Below are 18,266 nucleotides of genomic sequence, written 5' to 3'. Positions count from 1 at the left end.
ATGCGCCAATGTGTGATGTGGGAGGGAAAGCTGATGTGTCCAAGTGGCTGGATTCCTGGAGGATAATTCCATTGCTATCCGCGATAGCAACAATCACAACATGATTTGATTAAAAAAAACAATAAAAGTTTTTATTAATGCTGAAGAAATGGGCCTCCTCTCATTGATATTTATTGATGACAAGAAACCCCAAAGATCATGAGTGCTTAACTTAAAAAATGCAGAAAAGCGAAACATTATTGTTTCACTGTCCTTAACCCGATGCCTCTCCAAATCAGTTTATCTATACATGCTGATAAGGATTTTGATAGTTTGACTCTTTCCAAAAAACTTACTTGAAATCGGAATAGTTCAAATAAATAAACAGAAAGCAGTGATTTGTCTACCTCTTCTTTATCATACTACTAAATGTCTTCTTTACTCTGCTATTAAATGTCATCCATTAGACCCAAAGCTATTATAAAACAAATTAAGAAAAAAGTTAGATAGATCCAAAACTATTTTAAAGGTTTATTCCCAGCCTCAATATCATGGACCGGACTGGATAGACTGAGGCTCGAATCCATCACGGCCCGATGTTGACCGATGTATTCTTCTATTTGGCGTAATGACCTACGCGATCATGCCGGCCTATACATGCTTTCCCGATATATTAATACCACGCCGTTGGATATTAAATCCTTGCTACAGGGGGACGATTCATATGAGGCTTCCACCCATGAAAAGCCGTACGAGTTGACGACTGTTGCACGAGGATCTCAACCGATGCATGCATGTTCAATATAGGCAATATATATTTAAACTGAAAGAAGTCCACCACACTATATTCTACAAATTAAAAAACAACAACACATCAAATGATAAAGAAACAATTCACCATGAATGTGTATGTGTGTTCATTGCCACACAACGCCACATTGCACCTTGTTCGGTTAACACTGTATCAGAACAAGAACAACCATGTCATGTTGATGCTATTCGTCTCGCATTAATTTATCGCAAACCAATTCAGTATATAATGAGCATCACTCAAAACTGTTTCCAAAGACCAGTCGTGCGAAATGAAACCATTAGTCCATCTTGCTCAGCTCGTGCTCATCGTAACAAGTAAGTACGCACTAGATCAAACTTGATAAATGTATCCACTAACGTTCATGATATTTTATAGCGTGCCTAATATTACGTGATTCAACCATGAGTGCTTTTATTGAACTGACCATATAATCTTACACTAACCTGAGCCATAACCCCGATCTCACTAACACCTAGTTACATGCTATAATTTCGCATATGTATATATACTACAGTCTCCCCACTAAACGCAAACTTACGATTAACTATTTACAATATTTCAATCGCGGTTGACCTTTCAATCTATCTGATCTCCTAATGGGTGGAGATTGTGATTCGCTACGTTTGCGTTTATAATTATTCTCTGTATTCAACAATGTATCATTTTGAGACCAATTCTTTTCAGTAATATAACTATAATTCAACTTGCGTTTCAGCTTCCTTAATTGGTTTTTGTGTACTAATCTGATATTTCCATTTATATTAGCAGTGTAAGTAGTATAACTAACTTTCTTTATAATAGTGGCTGGAATCCATCGCACTAAATCCTTAAAATGGTTTCTATACACTACCTTTTCTCCGCTTTTAAAATCGATATACTTATTTTCCTTTCTTATGTTATGAATACGGACCGCTTTACAATTATCTTCGTTATCCTTATTTTTTTCTACTTGCTTTGCATTTAATTTATTTAAAACAGTTACTGGAATGTAAGCAAAAATTCTCTGTGACGGCGTTTCTTTAGTAACCGTAGTGGGCGTATTCCTATAGTGCAACAGAAATTTGCTTATTTTGCGGCTCAAAGGCAAAAATTTATATTTAGAATCTAACAAAAACTTTTTTAATACTTCTTTTACTGTCCTTACTCCTCTTTCTGCTAACCCATTTGATTGAGGGTGATACGGTGGTGATTTAGTTACTTTTACACCATACTCTCTCAAAAAATTCACAAATGATTCAGAATTGAACGGCGGACCGTTATCAGTAACCACTTCCTGAGCAATCCCAAAATAACCAAAAAAAGATTCTATCTGCTCTATGATGTCGTTAGCTTTGGCCATATTTAACAAACGCACATCTATAAACTTCGAATACGCATCTACTATTATTAATAATGTTCTAGATTCAAAATAAAATAAATCTATATGAATCCTTTCAAACGGAATTCCACATGAAGGCCATTTTGTTTCTACTATCTCTTTGCTAACTGGTTGACAAGCTTGACAAATCGAACATTCTGTTACAAAATCCGAAATATGCTTATCCATTCCCAACCACCAAACAAACTTCCTCGCACTAATTTTCATCTTTACGATACCATCGTGATTTGCGTGAAATTTGTTGAGTATATCATTTCTTAACATTTTTGGAATCACTATTCTATCATCGAAAAATAATATTCCGTTTTCTATTCCTAAACGATTTTTCACTTTGTTATAAACTTTCAACCCTGGCTCTAAATTATTTTTCCATCCATATTTCACCAAATTATAAACATTCCTGATTTCACCATCTTGTAATTGGTGTTTTTTTATCACCTCGATTTCAATTTGTGAATTTTCTTTTAGCACATTTACTCCCAAATTCACATTTTCTAGTTCATTTTCTTCAGGCAACGGTAATCTGGACATGGCATCTACATTTGACATTAACTTCCCTGCCTTATGTTCAATCGAATAATTATAATTCGCTAAAAATAAGGACCAACGTTGCAACCTTGCTGCTGTAATTGCAGAAGTTCCTTTCGACGGATTGAATATTTCCTTGACGCCACTGTTATCCGTAATTAGTTTAAATGCCCTTCCATACACATATTTGTGAAATTTTTTTATGCCGAATATTACCGCTAATGCCTCCCTATGCACTTGTGCATAATTCATTTGCGCTGCAGTTAACGTGGATGATGCAAACCCTATTGGTTTTTCCTCACCATGGATTATATGGGATAAAATTGCTCCTACACCATAAGGACTGGCATCCACTTGCAATACCAACGGTTTGCTCTCATCATAAGGTATTAACACTTGATGATCTACTAACTGATTTTTCGACTTATCGAACGCTATTTGACACTGCTCCGTCCATTCGAACTTAGTTTGTTTCCTCAAAAGGTTATACAAAGGATGTAATAAATTTGCTAAATTGGGTATGAAGCGATGATAATAGTTCACTAACCCTAAATAAGCTTGCAGTTGCGTTACATTCTTTGGAACGGGTGCGTTAACAATCGCTCTCACTTTAGACTCGTTAGGGTGAATACCCTTGTCTGATATTATATATCCTAAATACTCAATACTGCTTTTGAACAAGACTGATTTGGCCACATTGATTTTTACATTATGCGTATTCAATTTCCACAAGATTTTGTATAAACGCTCTTTACATTGCTGCACATCGGTACCTCCTACCAAAATATCATCGATATACGCGATTCCTTCTGTATCTTGCAATACTTGATCTATCAACGATTGAAATATTGCCGGTGCTGAATGTATGCCAAAAGGCATACGAGTATATTGAAATAATCCCTTATGCGTATTTACCGTACATATTTCACGAGACGTTTCCGATAATAACACTTGCAAGTACGCACCCGACAAATCTATCTTGCAAAATACCTTCCATGCTGCTATTTTAGCAAAAATATCTTCCACTTTCGGTAACGGGTAATGTTCCACTGATAATTGCCTATTCAATACCACTTTACCGTCCAAACACAAACGTATACTTCCATCTTGCTTCTTAACTATTACAATTGGACTTGCCCATTTTGAAAATCGTGTTGGCCGTAAAACACCTTCTGCTACAAGCTTGTCTAAAGCTTCTTCTACTTTCGTCTGCATTGAGTATGGCACTGGGTACGCTTTATGAAATACAGGACCACAACCTGCCTTTAATACTAAATCCGCCTTAAAACCTTCAATTGTTTCGTTCTCTCCTGATTTTATAACTTTCGGAAATTTCTTTGCTATTTCCATAACTAGATCCGTTTCTATAGCTTTTATCTCAAACACTTTTCTCCAGTTTGGAAATAATAAATCCAACCCATCTCGTCCTAATAAAGGACTTACTTCCCTTTCCGTAGGTATAATCACCAACTCTAACTTTTCTTCTTTTTCCGCCTTCGGCATCCTAACCTTCACTTCAATTTTACCGATGGGTTTTAACGATTGACCCGACGCCGATATAAAGGACATGGTGGTCGTCTTCACCTCTACTTGGCTAAATACATCCGTATATGTCTTTTGCGAGATCACACTCGCACACGCACCACAATCTATTTCAAAAACTATTTTTTTTCCATCGCACACTAACGTGATCATTTGCGGTACACTTGTATTAGTTCCTTCTACTTTTCGTACGCCTCTCTGATACGATCGACCACGACACACTTTCGCTACGTGCCCTTGCTTCCCACACACATAACACTTCCAGGTTCGCGCAGGACAGTTTAACGGGTCATGACCTTTGCCGCACCGCCGACACATCACCTGTTGCCCTCGCTGCTGGTTCACCGGTTGCTGCTTTGCTGCTTTCTGCATGGCCGCCAACACGTTTCTCTCTCTGTCGGTCATTGCCTCGTTCTGTTCCTGCGCTGCTTCCCAAGATCGAGCGATTTCACATGCTCGCACGAATTTTAAATCTTCCTTCTTCAGCAGCCGTTTGCGAAGCTCCAGATCGTACACGCCAGCCACAAATTGATCTCTTAGAGCGTCTGATAAGAAACTGCCGAAATCACACGTCTGTGCCGCTGCCTTCAGCTCAATGATGTAATCAGCAATCGACTGTTCCGCTGTCTGCTTACACTTTCTGAGTAGATAACGCTCGGACACAACGTTCACGTTGGGCTTGAAATGCTTCTCCAACACCTTCACTAAATCTGCATACGTTTTATCTCGTGGATCATCCGGTGCACACAACTTTATTGCTACCGAATACAACGACGCACCAGCCATTGTGATCAACACTGGCACTTTTTTTTCTACCGCAATATCATTGACGGTGAAATACATCTCCAGCCGATGAATATACTCTTTGAAACTTTCTCCCATTACGTAGGGCTCTATGTTTCCTATTTGACTCATCTTTTTACTTGCAGATTCTCTGCTGTGACCTTTTTTATCCTCGTCGCCAATATTACGTGATTCAACCATGAGTGCTTTTATTGAACTGACCATATAATCTTACACTAACCTGAGCCATAACCCCGATCTCACTAACACCTAGTTACATGCTATAATTTCGCATATGTATATATACTACACCTAATATATGACGCTGTATCTGCCTCCAGTGAAATGGAAAAGCGTGACGCTGTCTTAAATTCTTGTACGTTTCATCTTGGAAAAATGTTTTGCACTACGGGGATTTTAGGCATGCGATGAATGCTTATTTAGTTTAAAGCATGTTTTACCACATTTATAGAATATTTTCAAAGTCTCAAAGTACTCAAAAAATCATATGCATTTGTACATTCCAAACAGAATATAAAAAAAGTTTATTAAAAACTTACATTCACTAGGTGTTATGGAAAAATCTAAACAGTTTTATGAACGTTTCACAAACCACCTGAAGAAGAAAAAACGACAGCTAGATATCTTGAATCCGATAGGTATTTCAATATCATGCGTTTAAAGAATTCCTACATATATTAATGAAATAAAACCGTCAAATTGGACAACTCAAAAAAAGTGCAGTTTATTTGTATTTTTACTGTTCGATAATTTCTACACTAAAAAATACCTACTAACTGTGTCAATGCATTTGTGCTTAATCCACATACCATTTGTGTTAATTAGTATTGACGGTTGATTCGCTCAGACTGTATTGCTTCAGATAAGTCCCTACAGAGAGCACCACTGTAAACGCTTAGTGTGATCATCGTCTACCACTATTCAGACCGAGTATCCCTCAAAGGCTTACGATCGTGACACTCTTTTGCCTACGCCCGATTCAAATGACGGATTTTTTAGCGTCTTTATATAAAACTTTTTTAGACAAAGACAGCTTAAAAACATTTGTTTAAATCTAAAATAATAATTTACTGCGTGCAAATGAAAGAGTCCTGTTGGCGTTTTGAATATTTAAAGTTTACTTTCAAACGAACTGCATCTGAAGCCCTGAAAATAAACATATAAAACCTCTGCTCTACCATATTCTGCTATTGTTAATCGTTGTAGATATGTTTTTTTCTCATTTGACTAAAAGTGTGAAAAATACCAGGGCTTAAAGTAAAAAAGAATTCAAAGAAATGATAAATGATAAAAATCCAAATAATATGCATTCCATTAAAAATTAAAAATACATCATTGTTGCAGCACAAGTAAACAGCTACAAGAAATAAACTGCCTACCAGTATTAAGCGATTGATACCATGTTTCCAAGTAAAATGAATAAAAAGGTAACAATTCAACATGAATTTTATTCTGGTTGTTTATTGCTGCACCTAATTGTGTTACATCTTTTTGGAAAACATTGTTCAAAGTACTCCAGGTTGGAAATAAATCAGTATATAACAAGAATCACTCTGCTGTATCATACTAAACTGTTTCCAAAGACGCGCAAGATGAAACAATTATTCCACCTTCTTCTCATCGTGCTCATCGTAACAAGTTAGTTCGTTCTATACCAAACATAACCAATGTACTAAACTTATGTGCATTAAATTTTTCAGCATGCCTCACTTATGAGGCTCTATCTTCTCCCAGTCAATTTGTAAAGCGTGAAGCGATGCCTCATTGTATGATGTGGCAAGGAATGAAGATTTGTCTTCCTTCCTGAATACCAGGTGGTGAATGTCATTGCTATCCACAATTACTTCAATCACAACATGATTTTATAAAAATATACAATTAAAAATCTGAATGCTGCAGAAATGATGCGTGTTTTGATTGACCACTCAATAAAACACTGAAATCAATAACACATTTTTTTTTAAATGAACCCTAATCAAACTAGTAGAAATCGTAGTCAGCTTTATTATATTTATTTATGTCTTTTATAAAGCTTGTTTTGTATTTTGATATCGAGCGATAAAATTGTCAAAATAAAAAAAATGCAAAACAGCTTTACATAACAGGAAAGAAACCCTTGTATAAACGGGCCAATTAAAGTAATTAAGTAAACAATATCTAAGCGAGGAAGTTGAACGCTAAAAGTAATTAACTCTTTTTCATCAAAGGTCAAATATCAAAACATCATTCCAGCACATTGGCAAACATTTGTCATAGAACCAATCGCACATAAATAACCACGAATTGGTTATTAGGAAAAAAAAATATACAATCGCACTTAACATCGGGCGACCTTACCTCGTATAAATACTCCAAAAATGATCTTTGAAGCTTAAAGCCGCATTCAAAGAACCATGCGTATCTCGACAAGTGTAATATTTTCCTTTTTCTGTGGTAAGTCTCGATCGCTACTGTAGTTAATGTTGGCTTATTACATTTCGTATACTTTATACTTCCGCTACCAGCGCTTATCGGAGCGGTAGCAGGACGACAAATGACAGACTACCCAACGGCAGGAGCTGAGGTAATATCATCATTCCACAACGTCCATTAAGGTCTATTCCTCTTTAAATGCTACCTTTTCACTGCAGGATCCTGGAAATGAGTGTAATGATTGGGGCGTCTGTATCAACCTGCCACAATGAGCATACACTTGCTCGTAACGTAGCCACAACTATTACTACATTCAAACTCATTTGATCGAAATTTTGCAACATATTTGATGAAAAATAACAATCTAGCAAAAATACAAGCGCAATACAAGCATTTTTTTTATTTCATCAATATACACTGAAAGCGAAACTTGTTTCAAACTTGAAAGATTTTGCCCAGCCTGAGAGTGTAGAATACGATATCGCGATAAAAAAAAACTTGTAAGGTTTTTCCATTCAACAATTCTAACCTCGTACACAAAAAACTAACACGTACCAAACGAAATGTAACAATGCGACCAGCATTTTATCGATGATTATTGATATGGCCATGGCCCTTTTTTCTCACTAAGCAAAACGATAAGCATACAAGCTGTTTATTTATATAAATAGTCGCTCCATCGGTTACATAACCATTCGCATGCTGGTTTGTAGTTTTGTTACAGCAACCAAATCAAAAAATCATGAAGTTCCTTATGAAAGTGTTCCTGTTCGCACTGCTCGGTAAGTGATTTACTAAGTGGCAAGCAACAGCAACTGTACGTACGCCATACAACGTAACCTTTTTGGTTTCCTTTACAGCCCTTGCGGGACTGGTGTCAGCTCAACCTGAAGAGACAAATGCCCACATTGTTTGTATTGAACAGTGATCAGTCCGTAGTAAATAATTCAGCTATCATTTTATCTTTTGTTTCATTCCATTAGAAAGACTACTAGAGCCGTTGCCAAAAATATAGAATGAAGGAGGACTGCTGGGTGACTGGTCCTACCACTGCACCATCGGCCAAAAAGCCTCGCGCTTAATGATCGCATCGGACAATCGCAATGGTGAACGAGTTTCGCTTATTGTAATTTAAAATAAAAAGCATATGAAGCAGAATTAACAGAATGCGTTCGTTCTATTGCAAGATGTTGCCAGATGTAAATATTTGAAAACTAACTATTGTCCTGCGATGACCAAGTATCATCTGTAAAGTTTAAATTGTATGTTTTGCACCTGATATATGACTGTAGAAATATTCACCAATCACAAACATTTTTATTAGTTAGCCAAAAATAAATCTTTGAATTCAAAAATACATCAAGACACTTCATTGCAAACTATAATATAAGAGTGTTGTAACGTGAGGCTTTACAGCTAGTCTGCATCATGTCGAAGTCAAACAAAATTAATTAAATGCCATCTTTTTCTACTTAACATTATTTTACTTACAAATCTACTACTGATCTGGGCAAACAAATTATATTCCTAACAGATTGAATCGAATAGTTCCCAGACCATGTACTGTGAATCGAAATAAGTTAATAGGAGGCACGTGTCACCTCCGAAGTGTTTATTGTTTATGAATGGAAGCAAAGCGATGAATAATGAGAAACAAATTCAGTGTTTATTAATATTTTATTTTGCGTCCAACTAACGAATTTGAAAATCAAGTTTATAAAAACAGAATAAAAAATATTAAGCAATATCAAAACAAAACTAGAATATATATAAGCGATTCTTTCAGCTAATGCAATTTTACAAACTAAGGAGAACGTAACTCTTTTATAATATTAACTTGTATGGGATAAAAACACGCACAATGAATATGAATTTCCTAACAAGCCTTTTTGTATTAATCAGTAAGCACCAACAATAACATTCATACAGATTACATACGATTAAACTAATCCTATTTTGTATAACCCAATAGCATTGATGGGCCTCATATACGCACAACCGTCGGATGAAGCATTGGTATGATAAATATATACCAACTGTAAACCAAAATTCGTAATATTACTTTTCCATTTCAGCAATCTTTTCAAAACATGTGTGACAGCATAAATAAACTTGTACACTCAACATTTTGGCAAGAGGCAGTCAAGTATTCACAGATATGTACTTTTAAACCATCGTAAATTATAAAAAAAATTCGAATATATATGATAATGCTACTTAAATGTACTTATAACTTACAAAAACATCCGAAATCGACAAAATCAATGAAAACTTTAAGGCTACTAAAAAAATCAAAATCAATAGTTTTAATTTTGAAAATAAGATTGTCTAACGAAGTATATTCAAACCAAAAACACAATTTCTACTACAGCCGCATGTAGGGTAAATGTGTTACAAACACTCAGCAAAATAAAATGAATAAAACCAAAACAACATTGCTCAAAGTTGCCTGATGAAAAGTAAACAATCACCAACGAAAATGTGCAAAAGTTCAAGCTCTTCTGATATCGATTATTGCATTCATGTTAACACCTAGATGCCATGTACTCTAAGGTAACTGTAGCCAACTGTACCCATGTTCAACATTTGTATAACATGTAGCAAGTGAGATTCTACATCAGCACGCTAATATATAAGCTGTTCTTTCGTCCCTGCAACCTTTAAATCTTATACTAACCCTGTTTCAATCGGAACCCATTGTAAAAAAACCGCGAAACATGAAATTCCTTGTCACCATACTTCTCTTTGCATTTATTGGTAAGTAACAGTACTAAGCGGCTCCCAACATTAAATAACCTTTCATTATTATTTTAACACACTTCCTCCTTTAGCACTGCTCGGACAGGGATCTGCAGAACCATCTCGCAACGATATTGTATGATAGTCAAACGAAAAACAGCACATCAGCGTATTCTCTCCAAACTAACATCAAACCTTCTATTTCAGGCCGTTTATGAGAAGTTGTGCCAAACCTTTGGACTGGAGAAGGACTGCTGGACTACTGCCAACCCACCTACGAAAAGGCCTCTTGCTAACATTAAACAAGAAACCAAAGAGAACAAAGATTTGATGCGTTGAACAACTCCAACTGTAACCAAAACGTTGCAAAATAAACCTCACACCTGATTCATTCAACTATGAAATTATCAATTTTCTGCAGTGCTGCAATGTAAATAAAAACTAACTGATTTGAAAACTAACCGTTTGCTGCGCTTTTTAATCGCTTAATCCGAAGAACAACCGGCCTTTAAGACGAATCTGTGTAGCAAATAAATCATCCGAATCCATCCACATATTTAACACATGTGATAGGTGTCAACTCTTTCAGAACAGATTCCTATTTAAACTGCAACACTTTGTCGACTATTTCAATCCCATTCATTGGTAGTATCGACCAAGTTATTTCAAACTGTACATCAACATGAAGATCGCACTGGTGTTATTCCTTTGCACTGTTTTAGTGGGTGAGTATGCTATTGTAAATGAAAGAATACAAAGTGGATTGATTGATTTTTTTTTGCACCAACTCATAGGCACGTTCGGATATGTAGAAGCTCAAGTTGTAGACATAGAACCGGTAATCGTCGAGCTGATAGCAGCGCTTCGATACGCATCATCTAGACTGAGCAGTGATCCGATCGCACAAAGTGCTATTGAAGAAATCATAGGCACGATTCAAAGATTTTCTGGCGTTAATGGTTTCAGATATTACCCGTATGGTAAGTTGTGGTTCAAAATATCTTGCCTTAACATTGCTCATTGACTGATTGCTCTGCATGTCCTTAAATAGGTATTAAAGGTTAGACTAGAGATTTAACCTCTTTGATACTTCCGGAGTATGAACGATCGCCGCCAAACGACGTGAAGTGACAGTCATTCGTTCAATCTTGCAATGCGGTAAAGGTTTCGCTTGTTGAACTACAAACCATGGATATGATGGAAAACTGAAAAACCAAAACATAACTAAATCATTGGTCGAAAATGTTTTTAATATTATCAAATTAAAACTACTATTGGCTAATAAAAATTGCTTACTTGTATCTTGTAATAAGCCTGGTACGTGTTTTTGAATGATTCAACAATCTATTTAATATACCAAATCACAATAAAGAAGGCAACAATAAACACATTTACCCCAATTCATCACACATGTATAGTGTTGTACACAACCGTATCGCTTCCTTATCAACCGACTGTACTTTTTATCAACATACGTAACAAACAATAATGCCAGTGCATATACACGGCAGTTGAAGTTCGCCATTGCAATGAAGCTATCCATGAAACTGTTTATTCTCTCCCAAGTAGGTAAGAACCTATGGAATTGTCAATAAACCAAGATGCAAATATAGTACTAATATAATATAATATAATACTTATAATACTATAATACTACCTTCTATGCCTTTCTATTCCATTTTCCAGTGGTGACGGGAGTGGTAGTTGCTAAAAAGCATCCCGACAAATTGCAGAGTATGTTTGGCATGACAAGTAAGCAAACAAACATCGAACACCGTTTAAAACCTTCAAATAAATGTTCAAAATTTCTTACAGAAGCGTCCTCCGATCCATCGGATGTAGCAGTACCCACTGTGGATGGATAAAAATGCTCCTTTGGTGGATTTTTGAGGCTATTGCATACAATAAAACCTTTGAACAAAGCATTGATTATGATCGAGGAATAAGTTACACAACATTTCAATTTTTTGGCGAAAAGTTGCGCTTTTTATTTGCATAAATCAACTGGCAAATAATCTCAAAATCATGGCCATCGTTTTGTCGGGGTTTTTAGCCACATCTCATCAAAATTTGTACAATATTTTCAAAATTAATATAACATGCATTTTGATGCATCATTTCAAAGTTAGTCAAAGTGAAAATTTCATGAAAGGTAAATGTTTAACTTTAGTTTGACGCGTGTAAAGCAAAAATCACATTACTCATTGCGTGATTCTCGATTGAAATTTAAAAGTTGTATATGTAATGTGTGAGCATTTGGTTTGAAAAAACCCTTTACAATTTATAGTGCAATTTAATGATTGTGGTGGCCCAAAAATACAGCCAAAAGCATGTGATATAATATTTTTTTAATATTGTACGAATTATGATGCGAGCTTCAAAACTTCAAACGGAGCTTCAAAACACCGAAAAAAACGATAAAAATATACCCATCAATTGTTCCCATCAATCATACTGAAGAAGTTAACAATTAATATGATGGAAATGTGCTATCTGATTTATATGGAATAACATATTGCACATAGTGATAAACAATATTTACATTCAAAAGTGACTTGGATAACTCTGTACTGTAACCAAAGACTAGATATGAAATAAAACAAAGATACTGAAAAGCTACTAAGCTACCAATATAATTACAGCCTAGTATGCATTTTTGACGGCACACCGACTTAACGATTGCTTACTTCAATTTGTTTCTCATTTTAACACAATCTACACACTTATTCTTTTCGCTGTTCAGCTTCGCTGTAGTTTTCCGATTCGATCGAGCTATAGCACCGAGTGTAAACAACCAACCATAGTGATGTTTTTCCTGCTCCATTAGCTATTTAAGCTTGCAACATCATTTGGTGGAGTTCACTATGCGGTTCTTGATTATCGCTAAACATTTTCCATGATGAAGCTCGTCGTACTGATTTTCATGTTCGTGCTACTTGGTAATACATTCCTGCTTTATGCAAACTTCTAAACTTGTGAAGTTTATTTGACCATTGCGTTCACGATCCCAATGTTATCTTTGCAGCCCTGGCCGGACACGTGAGTACTAAGCAACCGGTAGGTACTGCAGCCATGTCTATCCATGAACAGGCAGAACATTGCTCAATCTATTAAATTTCTTTTCAATCTTTAAACCATTTCTCCATACAGGATCCCCCTTTTTAGACTGTTTAGATAAATATGGCAACATTATAGTGTGTTATCCTGGGGGACTACCAAGGCACAAATAAAACATATCATATTGTATTGTTCACTGTGGAATTTTGAACACGAGTTATATTGAAGTTTTTTTTTTATTGTTTTCTAATATGAACGAAAATTGCCAGATGATTATCAACGTGCTTAAATTCGTTTTTCAAATGTGTTTTTGTGTTAGTGTGTACCTTCTTGTAAGAACACAATTTTAATAAAAAGTTAAACAATATTGCAAACAGTAAAAATCAGTTGAGGTCATGTGGTAATCTATATCAATTTCTCATGACTGAGTAGTTGTGCCAATAAGGAAGTCCAAACTATAGTGGTTTTCCAATTTTCAAAAATATTGTTTTCCAAAATTTATTGGAAATTTATGATTTCTTTCTGCAATACTTAAAATATCACCAACAACCACAAAAACTTATTAATTATGTAGCAGAACATAATATTGATATTATGGTAGTATGTAAAACATTGTCAAACCTGATCAAACTTTTCATATTTCAAATGAAGATGTAATGTTGCTAGTTAAAATCGGTGTAGAGTAATGCAGCAAAGAAATTAAAGCAATTGAACCCATAGATCTATCACTTATCAGTCTGCTTAGTTGCCTTGGAAAAATAGGCTTTCTAGAACACATCAACTGGACGGACTGAAGAGTGACATACTTTCTTAGAGGAACTCGAACATGTCAACAGGATTAGCATTATTAGATTCAGGCAAGGTGTTCGATAAGATCAGGCATTATGTTTTGATGGATATACTGATATTTTTTAATATCCAAATAATTTAATTCATACCATCTATAGCTTTATAACTAATGAACTAAAAAAATCAGTGCACTTGTCTCACCATCCCATGAATAATACACCCCGATAGCAGGAGTACCTCAAGGATGCGTGCTTTTTCTTATTCTATTTAATATTAACATATTCATTCTTCCGAAAATGAGCAGCTGTAATCAATATTTGTATAACAATATAAAACGTAATTGAACTCAAGCTTTATTGGGAGGAACGTATCGCACTCCACACATTTATCTTCAAAACAATAACATAACCTTCCTCATGCAATCCCTATTCAACCCACCTGTTCCCTGCAACTGTCTAAAATTGGTAATCTATTTTCCAAAGATATGTGACAATCTAATTAAACAAAAAGAAAGTATATGATCAGTGTTGGTAATTGTCAAAATTATTACGATATTTGCAGTAAGCGGCTGACAAAATCATTTTTCGATCATGATATTCATGGTTTCGACTTTCGAAGAACGATAATCATTTGGGCAATAACAATGAATGCTTTTGCGATTGCAAGATTGCAAAAAAGTAGAATGAATGTCATTTGACATTTTTCATGTGACGCCAAAACTGCTTAATCGTGAATTTACCAATATTTAGATATTTGAACACTTGATATTTTCACTCAGTCAACCAGCAACCTGGTGCTCACTAACAGGAGTATAGAAATTCACGCGAAAACACGTTTTATCATTTTTGTAAAATTTTATGTCGACGACTATCACCGTTCGAAACACTGCATGTGATCAATACTTCTTTAATTAAATTAAAACGAAAAACAAAAGACCTTGGATGCAATTAGTCTAATAATATTATTTTTTTTATTATTTGCTCCTGAGATGAGATTTTTCTTACCCATGTTTAACATTCAATTCTTCCAAAAGCTTCTGGGCTAAACTAACCGGTATGATTTAAGAGATTACAAACATATATTACGAATAATGATGTAAATCCACTTTTGTACATCGTAAAACCCAAATTTCTTGTTCAAATAACGTTTTACTACTCTTCTATTACTACTAATGTAATGAAATGAAAGCTATAACCAACGTTGGAAAATAAAACTCATACCTGATTCATTCCACTTATGCATTTTGTTGAAATCAAGCAAGAAATTATAAATTTACTGCAGTGCTGCAATGTAAATAAAAACTAACTGCTTGGTAAACTAGCCGATTGATGCGCTTTTTAATCGCTTAATCCGAAGAACAACCGACCTTTAAGACGAATCTGTGTAGCAAATAAATCATCCGAATCCATCCACATATTTAACACATGTGATAGGTGTCAACTCTTTCAGAACAGATTCCTATTTAAACTGCAACACTTTGGCGACTATTTCAATCCCATTCATTGGTAGTATCGACCAAGATATTTCAAACTGTACATCAACATGAAGATCGCACTGGTGTTATTTCTTTGCACTGTTTTAGTGGGTGAGTATGCTATTGTAAATGATAGAATCCAAAGTGGATTGATTGATATTTTTTGTACGAACTCATAGGCACGATCGGATATGTAGAAGCTCAACCTGTAGACCTGGAACCGGCAATCGTCGAGCTGATATCAGCGCTTCAATACATGTCATCTAGAATGGGCACTGAGCCGGTCGTACAAAATGCTATTGAAGAAATCATAGGCACGATTCAAAGATTTTCTGGCGTTAATGGTTTCAGATATTACCCGTATGGTAAGTTGTGGTTCAAAATATCTTGCCTTAACATTGCTCATTGACTGATTGCTCTGCATGTCTTTAAATAGGTATTAAAGGTTAGACTAGAGATTTAACCTCTTTGATACTTCCGGAGTATGATCGATCGCCGCCAAACGACGTGAAGTGACAGTCATTCGTTCAATCTTGCAATGCGGTAAAGGTTTCGCTTGTTGAACTACAAACCATGGATATGATGGAAAACTGAAGAACCAAAACATAACTAAATCATTGGTCGAAAATATTTTTAATATTATCAAATTAAATCTCCTATTGGCTAATAAAAATTGCTTACTTGTAATAAGCCTTGTATGTGTTTTTTGAACGATTCAACAATCTATTTAATATACCAAATCACAATCAAGAAGGCAACAATAAACGCATATACCACAATTCGTCACGCATTGTATACAACCGTATCGCTTCCTTATCAACCTACTGTTCTTTATATCAGCATAGCACCGTGTGTAAACAACCAACCATAGAGGTGTTTTTCCTGCTCCGTTAGCTATTTAAGCTTGCAAAATCATTTGGCGGAGTTCATTTTGTGGTTTTCTACTATATACAAACATTTTCCATGATGAAGCTCGTCGTACTGATTTTCATGTTCGTGCTACTTGGTAATACATTCCTGCTTTATGCAAACTTCTAAACTTGTGAAGTTTATTTGACCATTGCGTTCACGATCCCAATGTTATCTTTGCAGCCCTGGCCGGACACGTGAGTACTAAGCAACCGGTAGGTACTGCAGCCATGTCTATCCATGAACAGGCTGAAGATCATTGTAAATCACATTAAAGTTATAGGTCTTCAATTTTAAAATTGTAAAATTTCTTCATACAGGATTCCTTTTTTCCCTGTTTCGACAAAAATGGCTTCTTTGTTGAGTGTCATCCAGGGGGAATAACAAGGCATGAATAAAACATGACATATTGTAATGTTTACAGTTAAAAATTAAACACGAGAAATATTGGAGTTTTTTTATTGTTTTTTAATATGAACGAAAGTTGCCAAATGAATACTAACGTTGTTAAACAAGTTTGTGTGAGAACGTTTTTGTAATAAAAAAAACACCGAAACAGCGATTTTTAAAAATGTAAACAATTTTGCAAGCAGTATAAATCAAATTAAGTCATGTGATATTCTATACCAAATCTTAACTGCTTAGTTTTTAATGTTACCATTATCTACACACCAAGTATTGGAGTAAACAACATCGTTACGACGTTCCAATTCATTTGACTAATTAAGAAAACAAACAATCCTGTATCAAATTACCTCACTGAATAAACCCAGATTTCAGCCCACAATAACACTTTAAAAGTGGTTTCCACTAAGTGGCTGTTCATTATCGCGGGATATTATACAGGATGAAGTTCTTTGTGCAGGTTTTTCTTTTCGCGCTGCTCGGTAATTCATTGCTGTGTATTGCAAACTTGTGGACTTGTGATATTAACTTATACTTATCTTTCACGATTGTAATGTTTTATACCAATTTCATTTTTCAGCTGTGCTCGGGCTCGTGAGTGCCGGAAAAATGGCTATAAATCCGGCAACCACAACCACCGCAAGACCAATTGTATGTAATTTCAAGAGCTAACAAACAGATAATTTTTTTATTTCTTAACCTATCTCTTTACCCAGTTCTTTCCATGTTTTGATGAAGACGGCATCTTTATCGGATGTACGCCGCACCCGTTGCAGAATTAATGAAATAATGAATTAAATTTGACTTTAAACTAGCAACTACAAATTTTAAATCAAATCGCAAAGCTCACACTTGTAACAGTTATTATTATAAATTCTGAAATAAACGATCATATAAATATGTTACCATGTAACCATACATGGTAACTGCAACCAACTGTACCCATGTTCAACATTTGTATAACATGTAGCAAGTGAGATTCTACATCAGCACGCTAATATATAAGCTGTTCTTTCGTCCCTGCAACCTTTAAATCTTATACTAACCCTCTTTCAATCGGAACCCATTGTAAAAAAAACCGCGAAACATGAAATTCCTTGCCACCATAATTCTTTTTGCATTTATTGGTAAGTAACAGTACTAAGCGGCTCCCAACATTAAATAACCTTTCATTATTATTTTAACACACTTCCTCCTCTAGCACTGATTGGACAGGGATCCGCAGAACCATCTCGCAATGATATTGTATGACAGTCAAACGAAAATCAGCACATCAGCGTATTCTCTCCAAACTAACATCAAACCTTCTATTTCAGGCTGTTTATGAGAAGTTGTGCCAAACCTTTGGGCTGGAGAAGGACTGCTGGACTACTGCCAACCCACCTACGAAAAGGCCTCTTGCTAACATTAAACAAGAAACCAAAGAGAACAAATAT

At 35.4% G+C, this 18,266-nt stretch overlaps 1 protein-coding gene and 1 long non-coding RNA gene across 2 annotated transcripts; one reads left to right on the top strand and one right to left on the bottom strand.

The window, feature by feature from the left end:
• Nucleotides 1–1,337: 1,337 nt before the first annotated feature.
• Nucleotides 1,338–5,329, bottom strand: LOC121595621 (uncharacterized protein K02A2.6-like). Its single transcript, XM_041919712.1, has one exon. The coding sequence runs from the start codon at nucleotides 5,247–5,249 to the stop codon at nucleotides 1,338–1,340; it is 3,912 nt and encodes a 1,303-aa protein (XP_041775646.1). The 5' UTR covers nucleotides 5,250–5,329.
• A 1,237-nt stretch (nucleotides 5,330–6,566) lies between these two features.
• LOC121597436 lies at nucleotides 6,567–8,615 on the top strand. Its single transcript, XR_006005415.1, has 6 exons — nucleotides 6,567–6,683; nucleotides 6,746–7,478; nucleotides 7,550–7,608; nucleotides 7,676–8,239; nucleotides 8,318–8,367; nucleotides 8,441–8,615. It is a non-coding gene; the product is annotated as an uncharacterized LOC121597436 (long non-coding RNA).
• Nucleotides 8,616–18,266: the final 9,651 nt, after the last annotated feature.

Source organism: Anopheles merus, chromosome 3R, assembly GCF_017562075.2.
Source record: "Anopheles merus strain MAF chromosome 3R, AmerM5.1, whole genome shotgun sequence".
NCBI lineage: Eukaryota > Metazoa > Arthropoda > Insecta > Diptera > Culicidae > Anopheles > Anopheles merus.
The sequence above is the reverse complement of the archived record's forward strand: the minus strand, read 5'-3'. Positions and strand labels throughout refer to the sequence as shown.

Coding starts and splice junctions, on each gene's coding strand:
- LOC121595621 (XM_041919712.1), bottom strand. CDS start 5,249: ATGGTCAGTTCAATAAAAGCACTCATGGTTGAATCACGTAATATTGGC.